General features: G+C 32.7%; 4 protein-coding genes across 5 annotated transcripts; 1 reads left to right on the top strand and 3 right to left on the bottom strand.

The window, feature by feature from the left end:
• Positions 1-188: 188 nt before the first annotated feature.
• LOC108338478 (protein NOI4-like) lies at positions 189-1,435 on the bottom strand. Its single transcript, XM_017575379.2, has 3 exons — positions 1,293-1,435; positions 1,016-1,204; positions 189-544 (listed from the first exon to the last, which is right to left on the bottom strand). Exons 1-3 carry the CDS (start codon positions 1,296-1,298, stop codon positions 509-511), a joined length of 231 nt encoding a protein of 76 aa, XP_017430868.1. The 5' UTR covers positions 1,299-1,435; the 3' UTR covers positions 189-508.
• A 907-nt stretch (positions 1,436-2,342) lies between these two features.
• Positions 2,343-8,546, top strand: LOC108336485 (multiple RNA-binding domain-containing protein 1-like). Its single transcript, XM_017572965.2, has 8 exons — positions 2,343-2,668; positions 2,769-2,876; positions 2,986-3,100; positions 3,214-3,311; positions 5,492-6,115; positions 6,350-6,398; positions 7,998-8,129; positions 8,220-8,546. The coding sequence occupies exons 1-8, from the start codon at positions 2,343-2,345 to the stop codon at positions 8,388-8,390; spliced, it is 1,623 nt and encodes a 540-aa protein (XP_017428454.1). The 3' UTR covers positions 8,391-8,546.
• A 1,104-nt stretch (positions 8,547-9,650) lies between these two features.
• Positions 9,651-10,103, bottom strand: LOC108338479 (uncharacterized). The gene has a single exon (XM_017575380.2). It carries the CDS (start codon positions 9,904-9,906, stop codon positions 9,721-9,723), a length of 186 nt encoding a protein of 61 aa, XP_017430869.1. The 5' UTR covers positions 9,907-10,103; the 3' UTR covers positions 9,651-9,720.
• Positions 10,104-11,052: 949 nt separating this feature from the next.
• Positions 11,053-13,707, bottom strand: LOC108337369 (mitochondrial import inner membrane translocase subunit TIM10). 2 transcript variants are annotated; one of them, XM_017573886.2, is made up of 6 exons: positions 13,584-13,707; positions 12,322-12,369; positions 12,099-12,151; positions 11,916-11,954; positions 11,656-11,725; positions 11,053-11,304 (listed from the first exon to the last, which is right to left on the bottom strand). In XM_017573886.2, the coding sequence occupies exons 2-6, from the start codon at positions 12,361-12,363 to the stop codon at positions 11,254-11,256; spliced, it is 255 nt and encodes an 84-aa protein (XP_017429375.1). In that variant the 5' UTR covers positions 12,364-12,369; positions 13,584-13,707; the 3' UTR covers positions 11,053-11,253. The 2 variants fall into 2 exon arrangements, with proteins under 2 accessions (XP_017429375.1, XP_017429376.1); XM_017573887.2 differs by lacking the exon at positions 13,584-13,707 and adding an exon at positions 13,433-13,577.
• Positions 13,708-13,729: the final 22 nt, after the last annotated feature.

The raw sequence follows: 13,729 nt of genomic DNA, 5'->3' as shown, positions 1-13,729 counted from the left end.
TTTTTCAATCAAACGTAGGAAAATTGGTTGACCATGATCTGTATCAGGGTAAAATCGATTTTCAAATTTCAGAAAAGCTCGATTCATTTTTTCTTGGCTACCTTTTTTGTCAATGAAACTTAAAGTACAAATAGAGCCCTTGGATTGCTTTCTTTATATAATATTATATATTATTATTATTTGCTTAATGGGACGACAGAAAGATGGCAAACGATGCCATCTACGTCCACAAATAAGAACACAGTTACATAAAATTATCAAATTCCTCTTTACATGAATAATAGAGGGAAACTTGAATGGATAAAAAAATTAAAAAAATCTCGAGTGGATGAGGTGTGAAACCAACAATTTTTGAACACACCCCAGAAATCGCATGTTTCAATGCGATATTCGTTTCCTAGTCAAGCCATAATGTACACTAAGTATGTATATATATGATCAAAGATTCCAGCAGGACCCACCATAGCTTTAATGAAGCTCCAGAGTCCCATATCATATTTCTAAACTGTCATGAACTGAAAAGCCTCCTCATGGCTCTGCAGATCTGGTCATACAGCAGAACCACTACACGTTATATTATGGTTTAATAGACCTTAGTTGAACAAATCCTAATCAAAGATAATCATAAACAGGCACAATCCACAATTTCAGACGACAGAAAGCATGAGCGATCTTCATGATCCAATTTGAGAATAGGACGATGGCATAAACTGTTAAATTTCTACCAAAGAAATGAACATTTTCTGAAGCTTCAAATAGTTATTTTCGTATTGATTTCACCTTTTTCCTTAAATTGATTTCACCAAACCAAACAAAAGCAGAGGTTGTAATTTATTAAGATCTCTTCCACTTCATCATAAACACTCACAAAATAAAAAAATAAAATAAAATCATTTAAAGCTTTAGTAAGAAATCTCCCCTCTGACGTTTTTTCTGAGTGATTTAGGAAGAAATTTATTCAAACATACCAACTTGAATCATTAACGAATAAAAGTTAAAAAAGAGAAAAACTTACATAATGGGATTTGCGAAGTGCATCATGAGCGTTGTAGTTTGGTGAATTGCGACGCTTAGGGGGTAAACTGACCTTAGTACCATACTTCCTCTCATTCCTGGCTTTGTTGAAGATTACAGAGAAATCATTAGCCGATGATGGATCGGTCACATCCCATTCCCCAAACTTAGGCAATGGTTTACCCTTCTCCTGAAAATAATCATGCATTGCAATCCATGTTCATAGTCACATTCAAAATGAAATCGAAATTAAAATTGAAAATGAAATGCATAGTTACCGCCATGGATGGATGGTTGTGGCTTCACTGGAACTGAATGTATGTATATATTTTTTATGTAATGCAATGTTTTTGTTTCCACCTTCTTCTTTTCCTTGATTTTGAGTTTCCAAGGAGAAAGAAGAAAGAATGAGAGAAACAGAGAAAAACAGAGAAAAACAGAGAGAGTGGGCCAAATATAAATCAAATTTGTGAGGCCCACCTTTCCACCCTTTCCAGCCAATCACGCTCAACCATCAAAATCTTTCTCTTTTATAATAATAATAATAATATAACAAATTTTATAACTATTTTCTTATCTATTATTATAATATTAAAGAAATTAAAAAATATATCTTTATTTATAGCTTTTTATCATTTTAATATAAATTTAATAATTACTTTCATTTTTAATCATTACTATTATAATTAATTTTTGAATCACTTTTTAATTATTTATTATAAAGGAAAAGTAGAAGCACGTATCCCATGTACCTATTTTAAACCACTACTACTAATATTAACAAAAATAAAAAACAGATATTTCTTCTCTAAGTACACCTCGTTCTTTACATTTCATTTAACTTTTTAAAAAAATGATAAAAATATATTAATATGGTTTACATAATTAAACCGACGGACATAAAACTACAATAAACTTTTCTTTTTTCTTATTTGTTTAAAATTAATTCTAGAGATATATGTTGATATAATACTAATTCACATTTATTGTTCGTCATTCTAAGTAAAGAATTAATAAATCAAATATTTGTATTGGCAATACGTTTACAAAGTTAGTTTCACACAGTTAACAATAACAAAAAATATACTTTTGTATTATTAGCTGTTTTGACACAAAAATATTTAAATTAATTAAAAACACATAATAGAGTATACTTAAATGTTTTTTAATCAATATCGTTATAACACTAATTAACCAGTTTTTTTTAAAAAAAATAAGTAGTTTTTTTAAGATGAAAACGGTAATCCGTTTTCATTACTAAAGTAGGGATTAAAAATGCGAATAAACAATCATAGATTGAAAAAGTAATTTAATAAATTAAATTTAGCATGCATTTGCTTTATAATAAGAAAACTATTATAATCCATAATCAGGGGGCTGTAACGTTACGCAGAGCTCAAAGCGAAAGCAGGAGGAGCGCGGGCGAGCACGACGAGCACGCGAACCAGGCGAACGGAGCGCGACCAGCGAACGGCGAGCGCGAACCAGGCGAACGGCGAGTCCGAAAGCCAGCCAACGAAGCGCGACGGCGCCCTAAACTCAAAAACGACTTCCTCTTCGATTACACCGAACTCAAAAACCGAGTTTGCCGCGAGTTTGATAACCTTGGTCGTAACCCTTGCTTGATTACTGTTTCAAAGTGCAATCGCGTGATGTAAGTGAACACTTGCTACTAATTCATATTCTATCTTAAGTAATATATTGAAATCAACATTGGTTCTCAAATGCTCGCGGCATCACGATTGTTTGTACAGGTCGAGGATTTGTATGAAGAATCTTCTTAAACATGTTGCGGAGGATGAACTACGGGAATTCTTTTCTGAGAAAGGAATAATCACTGACGTCAAGCTCATGCGTACCAAGTAATATACTACGGACTTTCTCTCCTCGAATCGCTCTATCCTTATTAAAATTTTATTAAAATTGAAATTGTAACTATTCTATTTGGTTTTGACTTGCTTTTTAATTCAGAGATGGTAAGAGTAGGCAATTCGCGTTTACAGGGTATCGAACAGAAAAGGAAGCTCATGAAGCCATTCGATATTTCAATAATTCTTTCCTTCGCACATCTAAAATTACATGTGAGGTCTGTTATATGTGCTAATTTTTTCTTATATGTTTTACTATGTTGTTTTTTTGTTCAAATTTGTGTTGTCTAAACTGGAAGCCATGAAAGGGGTTTTACAATTAACCAAGCAGGTAGCTCGAAAACTTGGGATGAAAATCTTCCTCGTCCATGGAGTCGCCATTCGAAGAAAAAAGACGACAAAGGGACTGTGCCGGATGTGGGGAAACCTGTAAGCAATTCTTTAACTTTCAATTGTACTAAACACACGATCCTCACTATTCTCTCGTATACACTAAAAAAGAACTTACCTGAATCCATTATATAGTTTTTTCCTCTCAATATTCTCCTTTCTCTTACTCCTCTTTAATGCTTTCTTGATGATATAGAAATTCTGAAGGATATCATAGTTTCTTTTCTCTCCAGAGAATGTAACCTTTCTTTATCTCTTTTCAGAAACTTAATCGGTCAACCGTAGTCTCTTAATCGGTCAACCGTAGTCTCTTAATCGGTCAACCGTAGTCTAACCTTTTCCCTTTTTTTTATACTTTAATAAAATACTAAAATGCCCTTTATTAAAGTGAGAAGATTATAACTTTAATACATTATATTCTAATAATCATCACATTAGAATCTGTACATCAAAGTTATACTTTAAATTACATGAACCAATCTTAAATATTAATATAATTTAACATTCTCTCACTTGGTTCATATGATGACTTGAAGATCTAAAACTAAACTTTAAGTGCCCATCATTCATTAGAATTATCAAGTCATCATTCTTATATGAATTGAAATGATCGAATCATGGCGGGCAAAAGTCATGAACGACAAGATTCCATGTATCACATAATCAAACCAACTCAACATAACTTTAATCAATCTTTTAACTTTCATGTCTCTAAAAGAGATATAACATGTTACCACAATCAATAATAGATGTATATAACTTAATGTGGATAACAATAGAATATAGAGAAACATAACTTTAATTGAATTCACAAGTGTCATGACAGTACAAGCATATACCTATACATATCCATATAGATAGATAACATCATTATGTTAATATTGACTTATCCATAATGCTCATACTTTCAACATGGCCAATAAAAGTTTTGGGCGGTAGACCTTTAGTTAACGGATCTGCTATCATCAAATCTATACCAATTTGCTCAATTAACACTCTACGTTTATGCACTTCTTCTTTGATCGACAAGTATTTCAAATCCATGTGTTTAGCACCCTTTGAGTACTTGTCATTTTTAGAGAAGAAGACGGCTGCAAAATTATCACAATAAATCCTTATCGGCCTAGCAATACTGTCAATAATGCCAAGCCTCGATACAAAGTTCCGCAACCACAAAGCATGAACTGTGGTCTCAAAGCATGCCATGAATTCAGCTTCCATGGTGGAGGTAGAGTGTTAATTGAGCATATTGGTACGGATTTGATGATAACAGATCCGTTAACTAAAGGTCTACCGCCCAAAACTTTTATTGGCCATGTTGAAAGTATGGACATTATAGATAAGTCAATATTAACATAATGATGTTATCTATCTATATGGATATGTATAGTTATATGCTTGTAGTGTCATGACACTTGTGAATTCAATTAAAGTTATGTTTTTCTTTATTCTATTGTTATCCACATTAAGTTATATACATGTATTATTGATTGTGGTAACATGTTATATCTCTTTTAGAGACATGAAAGTTAAAAGATTGATTAAAGTTATGTTGAGTTGGTTTGATTATGTGATACATGGAATCTTGTCGTTCATGACTTTTGCCCGCTATGATCCGATCATTTCAATTCATATAAGGATGATGAATTGATAATTCTAATAAATGGTGCGCACTTAAAGTTTAGTTTTAGATCTTCAAGTCATCACATGAATCAAGTGGGAGAATGTTAAATTATATTAATATTTAAGATTGGTTCATGTAATTTAAAGTATAAATTTGATGTACAGATTCTAATGTGATGATTATTAGAATATAATGTATTAAAGTTATAGGGATTATTTTAGAGTTATTAAAATTAATCCCTCTCTTCTCACTTCAATAAAGGGTATTTTGGTATTTTATTAAAGTTGATTAAATATCATAAAAAAGGGAAAAGGTTAGACTACAGTTGACAGGTTAAGCTTCTGAAAAGAGATAAAGAAAGGTTACGTTCTCTGGAAAGAAAAGAAACTGTAACATCCTTCATAATTTCTATATCATCAAGAAAGCATTAAAGAGGAGTAAGAGAAGAGAGAACATTGACAGGAAGAAACTATACAATGGATAGGTAAGTTCTTTTCTACTGTGTATGAGAGAATAGTGAGTATCATGAAAATTCAAGATCCTGTGTGTTTTTCATTCAATTGAATATTAAAGAATTGCTTACAAAACCTGCTAGAGCTAAGGGCTGGAAAGAAAATTTGAAGAATGGTGTGGATGTTGATGACCCACAGCTTCCGGATTTTCTTCAGGTCATGCAGCCTCGGGTTAACTCTAAGATGTGGGCAAATGATACTTCCGGTTTGACCAGTGTTGGCAACAACAGAGCAGTCTCAAATAAGGATAATGAAGGTGCATCAGTTTCAACTGATGACAGTGGCTCATTGGAAGATGGATTTCTGGATATTTCCGAACCCAGTGGCAAGTCACATGAGCCTGACCGTGATGAGGTCATTTCATATATGGATTATTTCAAGAGTAGGGTGACAAAAGAGTGGTCTGATTCTGAAAGTAGTCACGAAGATAATCACGGCAATGATGATAATGATGCCTCATCTAATGACAATGATGACAAAGATGATAATAGTAGTGTTAATGAAGATGGAAAAAGAAGTCATCCAAGAAATCATGCTCGAGAGGTAGACGTAGAGGGCAAAGAAGATACTAGTAGAGAGAAGGTTACCCATGAAAAATCTCAACTAAATGTGATTGAGCATGGGAGCCGATTATCAAAAACAGAAGATGTGAAAGGAGTTTTTGAGTCCTGTCGGTTGTTTGTCCGTAATCTTCCATACACGACCACGTACTTATATATTTACATATATCTTCTCTTTTTTCTCCAACTTTCTTTTGGATGCGTGGGTGATATCATTTTGGCACTGTTTCCAATTGCATTGCTTTCCAAAGAAAAACTATCTTAATTAATAAGTTGAATCATCTGCATTACTAGTATTTATCTGTGGTTTCTGTGGTTCACTTGAACTTAGTATTCTTATTCTATATCGTTGGTTTGAATCATTGTTTTGGTCTTTCACAGTGAGGAGGAACTGGAAGAACATTTCAGTCACATTGGTAGTATCTCACAGGTTCATCTAGTTGTTGATAAAAATTGGGTGCCATTTCATTGTTTTAGGATATTCTTTTATTTTGTCAAGTTAAGCCATTTCATTTCAGAATGATTCTCCAGGTTGACAGTGATCTTTGGATCATTTTACCTCTTAGAGTTCTTATTTCCACTTCCTTCTAGAGTTGGTTCTTTGATTGTTTTGGTTAAATTTATGTTAAAGAGGTGAACTTTAAGCCTAACTTTCTTAAATTTAGGAAAGAGAATATATTTCTTATTATTTGTCTCTTTACATGCATTTTATATATATAAGAGTTTATTGAATGAACACCCTATTCTACGAAACAAATCCTTGAAATTGTGGGATTGTTATTCTAGTAATAATAGCAAGACGTAGAGAATATAACAAATTAAATATATGGGAATAATATCTAAAATTTCCTAAAATATATTTTGACAATTTATGTTTATCTTCTCATTTTGGAACAACTTCTTGTGTTTTTATGTTAGAGGATGTGATAGAACCAAGGACGGAAAGACTTAACTATGATGTGTCTCTGCACTTCTTCTTTGTTGTATTTGGCCTGAATGGAATGTTATTATCTATGTTTTCTTCTCAGTCCTTGGTTCTAAACTCTGTTCTTGGACGGATAATTTTTATGACCTTTTAATGTTTACTCCATTTTCCGTTCAAGGTTATCTGTTCTATGTTTCTCTGTGTATCAAATGAGTGTAGTTTGGAAGTTTTGAGTGCTGTTAGGATTGAACGTAGCAGTTAAGAAGAACAAATATGCTTTTGCTGTATTGAACTAACTTAGAGGAGTTATCCTCTTACAATCTTTCTGAATAAGAAAATCAACAATGAAAAGGGTAAATGGTATCAAACACTGATCCTTACAAGATGGGATTAACCAGTAAAAAAAAGGGAACTGAAAGATGTCCAGAGAGAAGAACCAGCCCTCACTCTGTCCACACCCGATATGTACCAAAAGGCCACTCTTATGGTTACTCCTCTCCTCCTAAATACCCCCTTAACGATTCACCCAGATTTCCCCATATTCTCCCCTTTCAGTGTCTTCTTCCCATGTGTTCCCTTTCTGGTTCTACTCTTCTCTCTCCATTCCCCCCTTTGTTAGACACCATCCATCCCTTTCATATGCTTGCCGGTCTGATTCATTGGACCCATTCCTTTTAATTCCTTCTTCTCTTATTTTTCTGCCTCACTTTCTGTAACCGTGTATAATGGGCCTATCATTGACCTTGTTACTTTTAACTAAAATAGTATTATTTTATACTTCAGTGCTCCAAATCTGGATTTTGCAATGAGACTTAAGTGAAAATAATATATACTACTTTGGTCAGTTTAGTTGTTGAGAAGATGAATGATTCTTAGAACCTCCTCTTGAAATTTGAATACGAGGTTTTCTGCAATAAATCTTATGTAGGTTGGCAGTATGGATTCTCTGGCCTCTGAAATGTAGTTGTTACTACTTGTCATCTGTGTTAGTAAAATTGTTTTTGGTGATAGTTTACATGACTGATAATTGTTTATCAGGGTTTTGAAAGCAGTGCATTTTATTTCTTTCTTTTCACTCATGTTCAATTGCTCTAAATTGTTCAGATTAAAAGCTTAAGGTTGCCAATGAAGTTTGGAAGCCATAGAGGCTTTGCTTTTGTAGAGTATGTTACTCAGCAGGAGGCACAAAATGCTCTCAAAGCACTTTCAAGCACCCATCTCTATGGGAGACGTCTGGTAAGTCAAACAAAATCTTGCATTTGATAACTTTAGTGAATCCCCTCGTGTTCTTCAAAGTACTTTAGAACTAATAACCACTATTTTCAGGTGATAGAGAGAGCGAAAGAAGGTGAGAGTTTGGAAGAACTGCGAGCACGAACAGCTTCTCAATTTAGTGACAACCACAATGGATTTCAAGCTATTAAATTATCCAAGAAAAGAAAGGACGTTGACATCTTAGATGAAGGGAAGATGAAGTTTGGAAGATTTGATGACTAAACAGTTTTTGTGCATATGTCCTGAAAATTCTGGGATCACAATTTTGTCATAGGTTCTAAGATATCGCATACCATCTCAAGTGTTAAACAGCTTCTAACATTAGTTTTGTATTCTGTATCCATAATTCAATCTCCTATAAAATTTTGTTCTCTTATTTACACTAAACTGTATACCAATATATATAACGCTTCTTACATGCATTCAAAATAGCTACTAATAATTTATCCTCTCACCTTTATTTTCTTTTTTTACTTTTTTTATTGAACTCTTGCTTTTTTACTAATAATTTAAGTTTCAATTAATGATTCACAAAATTTCAAAAGAGACGTACAAATGCAAACTTGTGGAGCTATTATTTGATTGTATAATATAACCAGGTTCGAGGTGAAAGAAGACATTTAACATATGCTTTTTTGGTTCTTTTTTAACACAATTTTGAAGGAATGTTTTAACTTAAATACAAAAACAATTCCTTAGTTAAGTTAACGTGGTTAAATTACTTTTTTATTTTTGTTAAACTCATATACCTATAGGGATATTAGTTTATGACCTACTAAAGTTAGAAATGTGGGAAGATTCTATTCTCAACACACTTAATTTAAATACTATGGCCTAATGACCATGACAACATTAATTTAAAAATAATAAAGTTACTATTAAGATCATATTTACATATTTATTAAAGTTTAAATAAATATAAACACTGAAAATGTTTCAAAAATACCAATTTCATTATGAGTTTCTAAAGTCACTAAGAATTTATTTAACCCATTTCAAAACATGCATACGCGCAATTCATTATATTCCTGAAAATATTATACAACATAATATAATTATTTTTTTCAATTAACAAGCACTATAATTTAGTATTATGGATTATCATTATGGAGTATGTTATATTTTAGAATATTTTTTTTAAAGTTTGTTTTATTACGTCATTAAATACTCTTTCAAAATTTATAAATATAAAATTGATGTTAGAAGTAATCATTCAGTAAACATTTAATACCTAAATTGTTAAACATGGAACTGAAACATTTTCTGTAGGTGTCTTGCAAACTGTATTGAACGAACCAGTGCAGAGATTTGAAATAAAGAACAACGCACGGACCCTTTTGACCTTGGCATTGACTTCGACCCTTAATCCCAAAACACATAATATATTTATAATTGTTTTGTTCTTCCTTTTCTCTTATCAGGTAACAGGTTGAATTTAGGTAATGAAATAAAGGAAAGATGATTGAAATTGAAGCTGTAAAGTAGAAGAAGAAGAAGGAAATACATATATATGAGGTATATTTGTGCAAACAGAAGAGAGAAATGGAGTGAATCAAACATTATGAGTGTTTTCTGGCTTGACAGGAGAAGCGCCTGGGGGTGGAGCTGGCATTCCATAAACTTGTGGGTTGCTCTGCATCTCTCTCCTTCCTCTTGCTTTTCCAAAAAAGAAACATCCAAATCCAAGAAGGAAGCAGAAGATTATGAAAGGGAGAGAGATCACAACCACCATACCCATCTTCGATCTTCTTCTTCTTCTTCTTCTTCTTCTTAATTACTTGCTTTTCTTTTCTGAATTCAGTGTGGATGAGTTGAGTAGGGAAAGAATAAGAGGGAGCATTTATTCATAGCAGGTGGGTCTGGTATCGGATTCTGCTCTGTTCTGTGATGAAGGGATTAACGTTCAATTTTTCAACGGATACTTTTCTGCCCCCACAACACTAGCTGTCTCTCTTCAACTTCACTTTGTTTTTTCCGTTAACTTTAAGTTAGCTTTCACTCCAACTCGCATCTAAAACCTTTTATTATTACTACTACTATTATTATTTTTATTACTATTGTTTATTAGACATTTTTAATTATTTTTGTAAAGAAATTATTAAAGTTAAAACAAAAACAAATAGGTCATTCAGTGAAGATGCTATTGTATAGAGTGGGTCGCCTTGTTTAATTTTCTTCGTTATTTTAAGAGTTTTAATATATATATATATATATACACACTTCCTTTATTGTTTTATACAACTAAACATTTAGCCGTTTACCTTAACTTTTTTTATGATGTTTTTCCCACAAAACACGTGAAAATGTATTTATTCTTACTTTCTCTCTTCTCTCCCGGTTTCTGATCCTTTTTTCTTTCTTATTTCCTAACATTTCTGTCGTAACATTGATGAATAAGTATTTTATAGTAGAATACTGCGTACTCAATCAATATAGGTACAGCATAAAAATATTTTTATACTAAAAAATAATACACTTTTTAAATGATAATTTTACCCTCAAATATAGATTGTCAAATGACTCACCTAGTGCCAAAAAAGTCATTTCGCCTAACTAAATATGGACAAAGAGAGAAGGGCAGCTTCAGATTTATAAAATTTAAATTTAAGATTTTAATCATCATTTTTATGGCAAGTAACTTGTCATTCCAATTTTACAATTTAATTTACACATACATTTTCAAATAAATTATGTTTAGAATTGTGTTTTTACTCGAAAAAAATCGTATGCAAGTGCATTGTTTGAAGACGAAAACGAAAAACTGCAAAAACGTCGCATGGGGAGAAAGGGCAATGCTGTATGATGACGACTTCAAATAAATGTAACAGAAAAACACTGATAAATTAAAGGTAGAACCATAAAGACATAAATTAGAAACAAAGAATGAACTAAATTAACCAAAATTATTTATATTGTTCACCAATGGCTATAACTCAAAAGCCAATCAATCCTTTTCTTAACAGAACAGACTGACCAAAAAATAGTCATGGACAAAAATAAAAACCTTGCATGTTTCCTAATTAATGTCATACATGTAGCTCAGTCGCAGGTTGCTAACCGCAAAAGAAAACACAATAGACTTGGATTACATCGGAGGCTTCCCAGAACCAAGCAGTTGACCAATTAGATTATTCACCTGCCCAAAATAAATCTGCTTAGACAATAGACAATCACTATTTGCAGTTTCCCGTTACATCTTAAGCAAAATCCATTTTGAAGTCAGAAATTCCGTCACCCACATAATTTATTTGGCTTCCCTTGCATGAAATTATCAAGACTATTCTCAAAATCTAAACAAGAATTTTCAAAGAGAGCAAGCATCTAACCAAGTACTGTCTGAAACCCCACTAAGATTTCATCATAAAACATCCATCTGAGAAAACTATCTTATAGGATAATATTATGTTTGGCGAGAAAATAAAAAACTGGCAGACAACTCAAAAAGTGTGAGTGATAGATCCGAAAGTAAAGTTAAGCAAAATCTTACTTGCCAGTATTTAGAAACACAGCGGTCAATGCAACTATTTTCACCCATATTTAGCTCAGACTCCTTGTACCTGAGAAGAAAAGGTGTTAAACAGATATTATAATGACATTCACATTGGCCATCATCAAAATAATGCAGCAGCGGATAGCTTAGAAATAAGAAACTAATTTCCAAACTGACTGGACTGGATGGCATTTAAAGAGCATCAAACATGACAGTTTCTCAAGCAGTTAATAAAATTAGAGAAGGGTTTCCCCCACCTTTCGTCAACACACTTTTTGAAACAGGTCTGGGTCATCCTGAATGGTAAAAATAACAAAGCATTAGCCAAATGAATTATTATGCCACCAACGAATCTTCTCAAATAAAAAGCAGCTATATTGTACATTATACTTGCTAACAGCAGCAAAACTATCAAGGCAGGCAAGAACAGAGAAACCTACTTGTTGAATAATTCGACCCTATATTCCATCTCCTTTTCAGCCATTCCAAATATCTGTTCCATTATCACATGAATTATTGAAACACATCCAAAAACAAGAAATACTAAATAATCAAATAACACCGAAAAGGCCCAAAGTTGAAGTTGAATTGAAATTATCAGATAACAACATCAATCACCAGATTAATTTTTCAAAATTTGGAGAAATAGAAAGGAATACCTACCTGCTCTTTTTCAAAGGCAGAAGGTGAGCTATTCGCAGCCATTGTAGTCTGAAATAAGATAACAGACTATTAGAATTGGATTGGTGTTGAAGGCTTAAGATGAAGGGCATCATCGTGTAGATTTCGTTATTCCTAATTGCAACCATGTACAACCAAACAAATGTCCACTATTGATTCCTAATCAAATTTATGTATCATCTTCACCTAGAATAATCATATTAATGAACACGGGCGATCCTTGTACACTAAGATTTGACTAATTCGAGAATTAAAAGTATGTGAACTGGATCAACCAGATGCCGAGAGAAACTTATGTCTACAATTTGGGATGAAAAGTTTGCAGAGTAAACCAAAAAAAAGAAAGAACAATGAACAACAAAAAAATGTAGAATTTCTTGAAACCCTCCCAACATAGCACTAAGAACAAAATGATTGAGAAGCAAACAAAATCATGGTCATGATTTTCAGCTAGAGTCATTCAGCACTTCATCTAAGAATTTTTCTTTTCAAATTAGGATACCCATACTTCTCACTTGAGCACAAAACACTACCTACGAAGTCCAAAATTTTCCATGTTTGTAACCAATTTAATCTTCATTGTTGTTCATATCTAGCATAATGACCAGTCTCAAGTATAAATACAAATCTCCAAAAAGCCAAATCATCCATCCTCTCCTCCCTACGACTCAACCAAAAACGACATCTCAAGAAGATTAAAAGTGGAATTATATGAAAAAAGGGTTATTCCAATCTTCCACGGTGTAGTCTATAAGCGAAACTTAGTCCAATAGAAACAATGTGAATGGAATAGGTTTTCAAAAAGCCCATTGACTAAAGCTCATGCCAGTACCAATATTTGTTACAACAAATATTTCAGTGGCTAAAATCCCCAACTCACTTCAAACTAACTTAGGGAAATCATACAACTCTGCTATCATAGACACACTACTTTTAAACTAAAATCCTCGAAATCATAACAAGTTTTAAGTACATGCAGAGGCAAACACTGAACAAGAAAGAGAGAGGTGATTAACTAACAATGAAATCAGAAAAATAACACTGAGTAAGAGAGATTCTGATATAATGAACACATTTCAAAACTAAAACTCACAACACAATAGAACGATTCGGTCTTCAATCCCAAATCTTCTAACTTTGTAGGAAAATTTCGAGAAATTTGAGTTGAGAAACAAGGAAAAGAGGCTAAAAATAAAATAAAAGAGCATGAAAAGTGTGCGTGAGAGAGAGAGAGAGAAACGTACTAGTTAAGGAAGAAACGCGGCTAGGGTAGGATTCGATCTTTGTAAAGGAGACGGGTCGTTCTTTCTTAAGTAGTTATCGTATCACAGTTTGAACTAAATTACCCAAATAACAATCATACTCTAATATTGTAAATTGAGAAATAATA

This window comes from Vigna angularis, chromosome 7 (genome assembly GCF_016808095.1).
Source record: "Vigna angularis cultivar LongXiaoDou No.4 chromosome 7, ASM1680809v1, whole genome shotgun sequence".
Classification (NCBI taxonomy): Eukaryota; Viridiplantae; Streptophyta; class Magnoliopsida; order Fabales; family Fabaceae; genus Vigna; species Vigna angularis.
The sequence above is the reverse complement of the archived record's forward strand: the minus strand, read 5'-3'. Positions and strand labels throughout refer to the sequence as shown.

Coding starts and splice junctions, on each gene's coding strand:
- LOC108338478 (XM_017575379.2), bottom strand. Junction 545..1,015: donor CACTTCGCAAATCCCATTAT/GTAAGTTTTTCT, acceptor CTGTATGACCAG/ATCTGCAGAGCCATGAGGAG.
- LOC108336485 (XM_017572965.2), top strand. CDS start 2,343: ATGCATTTGCTTTATAATAAGAAAACTATTATAATCCATAATCAGGGG. Junction 6,116..6,349: donor AATCTTCCATACACGACCAC/GTACTTATATAT, acceptor GGTCTTTCACAG/TGAGGAGGAACTGGAAGAAC. Junction 6,399..7,997: donor ACATTGGTAGTATCTCACAG/GTTCATCTAGTT, acceptor TAAATTGTTCAG/ATTAAAAGCTTAAGGTTGCC.
- LOC108338479 (XM_017575380.2), bottom strand. CDS start 9,906: ATGGGTATGGTGGTTGTGATCTCTCTCCCTTTCATAATCTTCTGCTTC.
- LOC108337369 (XM_017573886.2), bottom strand. CDS start 12,363: ATGGCTGCGAATAGCTCACCTTCTGCCTTTGAAAAAGAGCAG. Junction 12,152..12,321: donor CTGCCTTTGAAAAAGAGCAG/GTAGGTATTCCT, acceptor ATAATGGAACAG/ATATTTGGAATGGCTGAAAA. Junction 11,726..11,915: donor AAAAAGTGTGTTGACGAAAG/GTGGGGGAAACC, acceptor TTTTCTTCTCAG/GTACAAGGAGTCTGAGCTAA.